The sequence below is a fragment of the Bison bison genome, unplaced genomic scaffold, assembly GCF_000754665.1.
Source record: "Bison bison bison isolate TAMUID 2011002044 unplaced genomic scaffold, Bison_UMD1.0 scf7180017864531, whole genome shotgun sequence".
NCBI lineage: Eukaryota > Metazoa > Chordata > Mammalia > Artiodactyla > Bovidae > Bison > Bison bison.
In genome coordinates, this window is record NW_011495081.1 from 7,362,525 (window position 1) to 7,373,076 (window position 10,552).

Consider the following 10,552-nt stretch of genomic DNA (forward strand, 5'->3'; position numbering starts at 1 on the left):
CCCCCCCCGCCTCCGCCGCCGCCAGATCCCCGGCCGAGCGGCAGGAGGGAAGACGCCCACTCCGGAGCAGGTGAGGGAAGCGGATGCGCAGGCTGGCAGCCCTGCGGAGCCCGCACGCCAGGGACGAGATCGAGATTGCAGACGCTGCTTCGCCGTTTTCCGTCGACCGGGGCCCAGTGATGTCGGGTGGAGGCGAGGAAGAGGCAGACACAGCGGGCAGGTTGAGGCTTAGCGCGGCCTTTGTCCCGCCCCTCGAGGCCACCCTCCAGGCGCGCCTCGCTAGCTCCCGGCCCGGCCACTCCCTCTCAGGCCCAAACAGTTGTTTACAACGGAATCCGGACGCTGGGCGTGCGTGGCGCCGAGTGCTGGGGAAAGGGTTTCTCGCCGGCGTTGGACAGAGCTTCTTGCTGTTGCTGAAAGACCCTTTCTCCCGGGGAGACTCTTGAGAGCAGCTTGGGCTCGGCGTGAGGCTCAGACAGTCTTCACGGCAAGTGCGAGGATCCTCCTACCCTCGGTTCCCTTTTTAGGCATGGCAGGAGTTGGGGATTGAATGAATGAGCACACTGCATGCAGTTAAATGGTTCCTCGCTGCGTCCTATATAGCCCTCTAATTATAGTTACCATTTTTGGAAGCCGGTTGTGCACCAGCTGTCGTTATGCACGTCCTGTCATTGACACTTCCCCCAAACCCAGGAGGTAGGTAGCTGCGTTTTACAGATGAGGAAACGGAAGTTAACACAGCTAATAAAGAGCCAAAATTGGAACCCAGGTATGTCTGAGACTAACGCCCAGCCCTCCCGCATAAACTGACTTTAAATAGATGACAGCTATCAGTAAATACTTAATGGGTATCTGTTCGGGGGATATATGTGTGGAGCATATGTGGGGAATGTGGTTGGTCTGGCCTGTAAGAAGTTAAAAATGTAGGTGAAGAGTTTTCTTTTGGGTTTTTTTTTATTAAGAAGAACTAGCAATTTTACGATCTAATCCTAACTCATCGCTCCTTTGTCACCTGCTGCTTGTTCTGCGTATTTTCATTTGCCTTTGCTCCTGCCCTTTAAGTGAAACGCCGCCCTTGCACCTTCTCTTCCTCCAGATGTTTTGTGTTCGATTTTTTTTTTTTTTTGGCTGTACCCGCATGGCTTTTTAGTTCCCCAACAAAGTCCCCTTGCAGTGGAAGTGCCTAGTCCTTAATCACTGGACCGCCAGGGAATTCCCTCCGAATGTTTTTTAATTGAGTGAAATCCTACTCTTTTCAAAAAGACAGGCTCAAATATCACCTTTTCTGGAAGGTTATCCCAACCTCCTTCCGAGAAGAATTAGTTTCTCCTGCTTAGTGATTTCATAATGCCATTAAGGCTTAAGTTTAACTGTATTTCCTTGTAAGAATGTCTCTCGACCATGCCTTTTCATCGTTCTATTCCTATTTAAATTTGCATATTTTGAGTTGTCTTTAAGGCAATGATGAATGCCAGATGTCTAACATCCATCCCTATAGGCGTTCAGAGAAAGGAGCAAACACTGGTGAGGTTGGGCAAGTGACCCGTGAAGGGATAGGTCTTGAACCAAATCTTAGAAAGATGGGTTAGTTTACTAAACTGAATATTAAAAGACCTGGAAATTGCATTTTCTCCTTATTGCACAGAATGAGTTACTTCATCCTCAGCTCATTCCCAACATGTGAAGAGGATAAAATTAGAAGTGTTTTTGTTTGTCCTTTCATAGAAGATGCTGGTAATGTTACCTTTTGGTTCTTGGAGCATTTCCAGAGCCAGACAGGATTTAGGACAGAGGAGATGGGTGTCTGGAGTGGGATGCTGGAAGGTTAAAAAGCAATGACATTAAAGCAACCTTCATATTAATAATACAGGCCTGAAAATGTCAGTTCCAGTAACTTCTTTTTGTTTAATGGGTTTATCTGATGTTCAGATAATTATATCAAGTGATTCTTCTAATGTGCAGAAAGGAGTCTGCCAAACCTCCTGAAAATGGTCAACATTTCTTTTGATCCTTGGATTACCTTCCAGGTGTGTAATAAAGTCTAATTAGTGCTTATGAAAATATTTTGTGGTCTTCAAGTGCTACTAGTACAAATGCTAATTATTTTCAGTATTATAAATGCAGAAAACATTGTGTCTTTCTTTTCCTTTACTAGGAAGCCCATTAGGAATAAAGAACTCAATAAAAAAAATTAGGGGAAAAAAACTTGATAGGAAACATTTATAGTAAATAAGGCCTTTATTCTAGGCCTTTATTAACTAGCCCAAACCAACATGTTAAGCGTTAGTCCTCTTCTAATCAGCACCTAAGACAGTTAACACCCCATCCAACCATATACATTATGGTGGTTTGCAACTTCCTACTTTACTCACCATCTTTTCCTGCTGACTGGCAAGGGATTAATAAAAATATTTGCCCCACACATTTTTCTTAAATGCTGCATGAGATTGTGCCTTCTATTTGTCATCCCCGGGTGTCTTATCCACATAATAGGATTGGGGAACCAACATCTCAGTCCAGTGTATATTTACTTTGAACGCTGGTGAAAAGCATTATTTTCAGAGTCTTCCTTTCAGCTCTCAGGTATGAAAGAATTTAAGAATTAAATCACTGATGGATTAAAATACAAGCAGGCAGTTTATAGTGTTAAGGCCATGTTCTCATGACATGGTACTCAAATTGGGACAAAATATTCGAAGTTGTTACTCTCTGAAGTATAGGTCCATGAATTTGATAGTTACAAGTGTCATTTACAAGTGATCTGTTTAATCATGGAAGTAGAATATTACAGTGGGATAAGGATAAGATCTTAGCAAGCCCATTTATTTTACAGGTGAGAAATCTGAAACCCAAAGAGATTAAATCATTTGCTTAGAGTCACATTGCCAGTTAGTGTCAGAGCAAGAACATTTTGGTTCATTTTTTTTTTTCCCTCTAGGAAAGTGAATGAACTTAACTGAGAATGTCTGAAAACCTTGACAAGTCCAATATAAACGAAGCAGGAAAATCAAAATCAAGTGATTCTGAGCAAGGCCTTGAAGATGCTGTGGAAGTTTCTGATGAAGCTTTACAGAAAAAAATAAAGTCGGGCTCTCCAAGCACCCAAAGAGTGCAAAGACCTCACTGTAAGCACATTTGACTTTGGTTAGAAGCATTATCTTCATTGTTTTTGGATGATATTTTTATTATCCTTCCTTGTACATGTGGCCTTGAGCTAGGTTCTAATAGTATGATAGAATTGCCAATAATTAGCATTTAAGTATAGCAACCATTTTACAATTAACAGCCCAGTCACTTATGGATTTTCAATTGCATGAGAAACTCACATTTTAGAATAATGTTCAGAATATTGCTGTTTTCCTCCAGCCTCAGTGACATTCCAATTTATCTGAAATGCTCTGAGAAACAGGGTGGAGTGAAAATTGCAGCTTTAATTAAGAGTGTTTTGAAAGGTTCTAGCCAGGTCTGTGCTTGTGCAGGTTAAAAAAAAAAGTTTTTGACTGTGAGTTCACCACACCCTAACTTCACTGCCTGGGGGCATCGTTCCCACAAGGATGAGGGGATTCAGTGTGCTAACTGTGTGTGGTGAAGTCACTTCAGATCCCTGGCAGGAAGCAGGCCTTGCCAATGAGAGGATGGCAATTTCCGCAAGTATTCCCAGCAGATGCTCCAACTCATGTCTTTTATTAGGAATACTCAGGGTTTTTGAAGTGAGTCCAAAAATGAAAGTTTTAAGAGGGATTGTCATGGTCTAAGAATGTCAGTGTTGATATTATCTCTTTAAAGTACAAATGATCAGTAATCCTTCATGTTTGCAAAAAGTACAGACATTTGGGAGTTTAAGGTATGTTTCTATTAAAATGGTAAAAGCCCCTCCCAGGTAATTTATTAGTCAACATGGTATTCTTAAAGCAGACATTGGTGGACCCCATTTTATTGTAATTTATCATCGAATAGATTTTGATAAATATACTACTAGGTCACATTGTATTCAGGGAAGAAAACATCCTGTTAATAACAGTCTAATGTGGTTGTGTTACACCTTGTCTCCAACGTATAGTTAGAAAGTTTCATTTGTTTTCTCATTTTTAAAAGGAGGAAAATATGCTTATCTCATAGGGTCATTGTAAAGACTAAATGAATTCATATAAAGCTCTTACAACAGTGTCTTCATATAATAAATGCTTGATAAACACTAGTTGTTAGTACTACTGCTACTAACATACTGCATTTATTTATTATTAAAAAATTTTTTGGCCATGTCATGTGATTTGTGGGATCTTAGTTCCCCAAACAGGGACCCGACAGCCTTAGCAGTGAAAGTGCAGAGCCTAACCACTGGACCACCAGGAAAATTCCTTCATCTGTTGCATTTTAAGATACCCAGGAGATGGCTGTAATATGGATATTGATGGCCAGTATGGTAGTGTTATCACTTATAGTTTCTGGTAAAGAAGTACCTTTGGATTAGAATCTTCAGTTCTTTGATTAATGGCCTTGCCTATGGCATCTTGTCAGTCTGATGGCATGATTCCAAATTAATGTCAAGCCAGCACTAGACTGTATTAGTTGACATTGTATGTAGTTATGTCCTTAAGGCAGCTTATCCTGAGACCTATGATCAAGTGTTGGGGAATCCAGGAAGAGTCAGAAAGGTGTATCAACGTATCTGTGTATATATATTTTTCTAGGAAGGTCAGAAAAGCTTTCATTAAATTCTCACAGTTCCATATCAAAATGAGGTTTAAAATCAATGACTAACTATATTGTTTCTGGCTTTCTTGCCCTTTTTTCCTTGAAATAATAGGTAGGAATAGAGCTACGGACTCCAGTGGTAAAACTGCCACCCCGGAGTTTGGGGACCAGGTCAGGAGGCATCACTGCTTGCAGAGAGCATAAAAAAGAATTTGTAAAATATGAAATTAGTTATCTGCAGACATTTCTCCCAAACTGTGTAAATGTATAGCTAATGAGTTGAAAGTAACTCTAAAATCACATCTTTGTGTTCAGTGGCTCAATCATGACCAACTCTTTGTGACCCCATAGACTGCAGCACACCAGGCTTCCCTGTCCTTCACCATCTCGTGGAGCTTACTCAAATTCATGTCCATTGAGTCAGTGATGCCATCCAACCATCTCGTCCTCTGTCGTTCCCTTCTCCTCCTGCCTTCAATCTTTCCCTGCATCACATCTGGGGTTCTACAAATTAAAAGCAAAAAGATAGCCTTTAGACTTGCAAAGTAAAATACAGAGTAATGTTTGAATGATAGAAATACTGTTGGTAACTGTGATGCTGTAATTTATAATGGGAAATATGTTTGGTTACTGGCTCAGAACTTCTAAACTACTTGAATCTCCTGAGTGATGAGAGCTAGAAAGATGTCTTTTGTTACTCTAATGAGGCACAGCCTAACCTAAGGGGACTCAATCTTGAGATTAGAGGGTCGGAACTTTGAATCCTACCCATCCCTCCCTCCCACCTCTGGGGAGGAGGGAGGAGCTAGAGGTTGTACAGTTGCCAGTGGCCATTTATTTTATCAAGTTTGCCTATGTAGTGAAGCCGAGAGAAAACTCCAGAAGGACGGGGTTCCGAGAGCTTCTGGGCTAGTGAGGCCATGGAGGCACTGGAGGAGTGGCGCCCCGCCTTCCCATACCTTGCCCTGTGCTTCTCTTCTATTTGGCTGTTTCTGAGTTACATCCTTTTATAATAAACCAGTAATCTAGTAAGTAAAATGTTTCTTTGAGTTCTGTGAGCTGTTCCAGCAAATTAATCGAATAAAAGGGGGTGAGGGGTTGTTGGAACTTCCCATCCACAGCCAGTCTGTCAGAAGCACAGGTGACTCTGGAGTTGGGACTGTCCTCTGAAAGTAAGCGGCGGGGGTGGGGGGGAGGCGGGGCGGGGGGCGGAGTCTTGTGGGACTGTGTCCTTAACCTGTGGAATCTGATACTATCTCCAGGTAGGTCGTGTCAGAATTGCAGCACACTTGTCTGGTATCCGAGAATTGCTTGGTGGTGTGGGGAGAGCACCCTCACCCGCTTACCCTGCACGTATAACGTTTAATAGCTGATACAGAATATAAAAAAGGAAAAATGGCTGGCCTTATCAGAATTAGTTGGCACTGATGTGAGGCGGTTATTTGGTTCTAAAAAAATTAATTCTTTAAACATAGAGATCCTTAGAGTAAGGATCAGTCAACTGTAACTTAATGTTTCCCATAAGTTTCTCTACTTCCAAATACTTTATTTATTTATTTGTGGGAAAAGGGAGGATTTATTATTTGCAGCAAGTAAGGAGAATACCAGGGATCTTTTCCGAAGCAATTTCTCCCTCAACAGCAAAACTAGGGAAATTTTAAGCCAAGGGTACCTCATATTCATGAAGGGGCTTGACCAGAGACTTCTGCATGGAATTGGGATAAAGGTTGCCAGAGCTGAAGCCCCTGATGATTGAAGCCAGGAGGGTCAGAAAAGGTCACCATGGTGACATTCCCTCAGTTCTAACCAGACTTCCATCTCAGCAGATAGTTACCCTCCTCCACCTGGGTTGGGGGCCTTAGTTCCTACAGAACTCAAAGATATCAGATATTGGATCATAATGTTTATCTTACAGAATTACTGAGATTTGCTCAAGGGCAAGCATTGTGGCCAGGCTTAAATCACAAAGTGGCTTAGGTCAAAATGGCTTCTTATATCAAGAGAATCGTGCCTGGTTCTTTTTCTCTGGGACCACCTACCCTATCTGCTTACAGTACTTTTGTTGTTATTGTTGCTGTTTAGTCACTGAGTCATGACTCTCTTGTGACCCCTTGGACTATAGCCCACCAGGTTCCTCTGTCCATGACATTTTCCAGGCAAGAATTCAGGAGTGGGTTGCCATTCCGTTCTCCAGGGGATCTTCCCAACCCAGGAATTGAACCCAGGTCTCCTGCATTGTAGGCAGATTCTTTACCATCTGAGCCACCAGGGAAGCCCTAGAGTGGGTTGCCATTTCCTTGTCTAAGAGTCTTCCTGACCTAGGGATCAAACCTGCATCTCCTGCATTGGTAGGCAGATTCTTTACCGCTGAGCCACTAGGGAAGCCCTGCAGTACTGTGTGACTTTGCAAATATCCTGTTTCTGCTTAAACTTCAACTCACTGATTTTAGCCTTTACCAGTGGATCTGTCTTGCACCAATATTACCGTTTTATTCTAATGGTGATTTTTTGAAAATTGAAGTATAGTTGATTTATTAATACAATATTATGTTAGTTTCAGGTGTCCAGCTAGTGATTCAGTTATATATATATATGTTTCAGGTTATTTTCCTTGATAGTTATTACAAGGTATTAAATATAGTTCCCTGTGCTAAAGAGTGAATCCTTGTTGCTTGTATAGTAGTTTGTATCTGTTAATTCCATATGTGTTGTATGTTAATTGCTTCAGTCTTGTCTGACTCTTTAACCCCATGGACTGTAGCCCCACCAGGCTCCTCTGTCCGTGGAATTCTCCAGGCAAGAATACTGGAGTCAGTTGCCATTCCCTTCTCCAGGGGATCTTCCCTACCCAGGGACTGAACTCTCAAAACAAAAATAAAAACAAAAAACCCAACAAACCCACCCCACAACCCTATGATTAGCATGCAATGAATAACCTATACATGTAATATACCCTGGTCATGTCTTAGAATTGCATCTTTCTTGATCAAACACCCTCCATTAATCAGTCTAATTTTTAAGTAGCCTTTAACTTGGACAGGTCCTGAAAACTTTCTTCTTCCTGGTTGTCTCATGGTCTCAGCACTTGGTACAAGCTGTTTTGTCCTACATAGGCCCAAAACAATGAAGATTCACTTGCCTGTAACTGGAAAGAGTCTCAGTCTTTTCTAGAACATCCCTCAGTCTTATCTTCTTTTTCCATATTAGGAAACAGTGAGCCTTAAACATTTAAGTGACTTGTTCAAGGCTTACACTGCACAGTCTGGAGAGAGCTGAATTTCTTCCTGACTTGCTCTGTCCACTGCATTTCATGACTAGGTAGTGTATTAACTGTCTTATTTATCAATTACCCAATTTATCAATTACCCAAATGCCTAAAATTGTTGAAAAAAATATGTAGTAAACTTATGAGAGAACATGATATGTTTCTGTGATTTTCATAAATTTAAGATGGTCAGACATTTGAATATTTTTGCAAAACCAAGGTTTAAACAAAACTTGGAAGCCCTGGTGACAGTCTGTGAATTTCTTTATAAAAGTAAAAGAACTCAGTGGAGTTCTGATACTGAGTATATCACAGTGAAAGCTCCATCTTCTGATAAGTGGCAACAGAAAACACTATCTTGAAGAAATTTACTAACAATGTGTGTGTGTGTGTGTATATATATAGAGAAAGAGAGAGAGAGCGTGCACATGCGCATATCCTTACTGAGTGCCTTACAATTTTCAATCAACTTTATTGAGGTATAATCTATATATAATAAAATTCACCAATTCTAAGTGATGAGTTTTGATAATACATGTACAGTTTTGTCACTACGACCACAATCATGAGCTGCTAGAATATTTCTATCACTTCTCAATATTCTCTTGTGTCCCTTTGCAGTGAATCTTCCCACTCCCCCAGTGCCAGCTCTTAGCAGCCCTAATCTGCTTTCTGTCGCTGTAATGTTGCCATTTTTACAGTTTCATAGAAACAGACTCTCCTGTTTGTACTTTTTTGTACCTGACCCTCCCAGGGGCGGTATTTTTCAGACTCGTCCGTGTTGTTGCACGTGTCAGTACTTTGTTCCTTTTTTATTGCTGAGTAGTGTTCCCTGGTGAGGTCGTGCGACAATTGTTTATCCATTTTGCGGTTTATGGACATTTTGACGGTTATGAGCTTTTGAGTACAGATCTTTAAATGGCCATAATGTTCTCCATTTTCTTGGGTTAACACCTATGAGCAAGGTTGCTAGATCAGGTGATAAGTGTATGTTTTAGTTTATGAGACACCAAGAGCCTCTTTTCCAAAGTGGCTGTACCATTTGGCATCCCTACCACTTATGTATGAGAGTGCAGTTATTCCACATCTGTGCCAACACTTGGTAGAATTAGTCTCTTTAATTTTGGTTCATTTAGTAGGTGTGGATAGTGGTATCTGTCTGGTTTTGATTTGCATTTCCCTTATGATTAATGATGATCGTAATGATGTTGACCATTCATGCTCTGACTGGCCATTTGTTTATCTGCTTCGTAGAAATGTTCAAATGTTTTGCCATTTGGTACTGGTTGTCTCCTATTATTTAGTTGTAAAAGTTCTTTATATATTCTGGTTACAAGTCCTTTATCCAATATTTGTTTCATAAATATTTTCTTCCATCTGTGGCATGCCTTTTCATTTTCTTAATATAGTCTTTCACAGAGCAAAAGTTTTAACTTTTGTGTTTAATTTATAAATTTTCTTTTGTATTTTGAGCTTTTTGTATCTTATCTATTTTGCCTATTCCAAGATCGCAAAGATTTTGGCCTGTGTTTTCTCCTAGAAGTTGTATAGTCTTAGTTTTTATATTTAGCTGTGAAACTCATTTTGAGTTAGTTTTTATTTATCATTTGAGGTAAGGGTCAAGGGTAATTTTTTTACAAATAGATTTCTGATTGTTTCAGCACAATTTGATGAAAAAACTAATCTCCCCTTATTGACCACAAATATATATATGTACTTCCCTGGTGGCTCAGATGGTAAAGAATCCGCCTGCAGTGCAGGAAACCTGGGTTCGATCCCTGGATCCAGAAGATTCCCTGGAGAAGTGAATGGCTACCCACTCCAGTATTCTTGCCTGGAAAATCCCATGGACAGAGGAGCTTGGCTGGCTATAGTCCATGGGTGGCAAAAGAGTCAGATACGACTGAGGGAATAACACTTTCACTTTCCATACATATGTATGTGTGTGTCCCAGTCTAGTTTGGGATCCTCTGCTCTCTTCAGTTCATCTGAATATCTTGTGTCATGCCAGGCGCACACAGTCTTTTTTGCTTTTTTTCTTTAACGTCATGCGGCATATGGCATTTTAGTTCCCCGACCAGGGATGGAACCTGTTTCCCTTGCAATGAAAGTATGCAGTCCCAACCACTGGACCACCAGGGAATTCCCACATGCTGTCTTAATTATTATTGCTTTTCTTTAAATCAGTCAGTATAAGGCCTCCAAATTTCTTTTCCAAAATAGTTTGACCTGTCTAGGTCCGGTACATTTCCATCCAAGTTTAAGAGTCCATTTGGCAATTTCAACAAAAACCTTGCTGGGATTTTGACTGGAATTTCATTTTATCAGTAGATCAATTTGGTAGAAATTGACAGCTAAGTAATACTGAAAATTGAAAAGATCTGTTGGGCCTTGATTTTGGATATTCATTGCATTTTACTGATATCCACAAACTCAATTTTATTTATTATTTTTATTACTATTCTCTGAAAATGCTGAAAAGAATTTTGTGAAGTTTTTCAACTTCCCCTTACATGACTAAAAAAAGATTTTTACCAGACAGGATATGACCAGCTCTTAGATTTGATTCCTTTTTCTGGTGAGCAAATGAAA

General features: G+C 40.6%; 1 protein-coding gene across 8 annotated transcripts in view; it reads left to right on the forward strand.

Annotated features, from left to right (window-relative positions):
- Position 1: 1 nt before the first annotated feature.
- TCP11L1 (t-complex 11, testis-specific-like 1) overlaps positions 2-10,552 on the forward strand; it is a 34,740-nt gene continuing 24,189 nt past the window's right edge. For 2 of the 8 annotated variants that reach the window (XM_010831822.1, XM_010831829.1), the window contains exons 1-3: positions 77-769; positions 1,963-2,027; positions 2,939-3,125. In XM_010831822.1, coding sequence (XP_010830124.1) covers positions 2,963-3,125 — 163 coding nt within the window. In that variant the 5' untranslated portion in view covers positions 77-769; positions 1,963-2,027; positions 2,939-2,962. The other 6 variants (XM_010831826.1, XM_010831824.1, XM_010831827.1 and 3 more) reach the window with 6 other exon arrangements.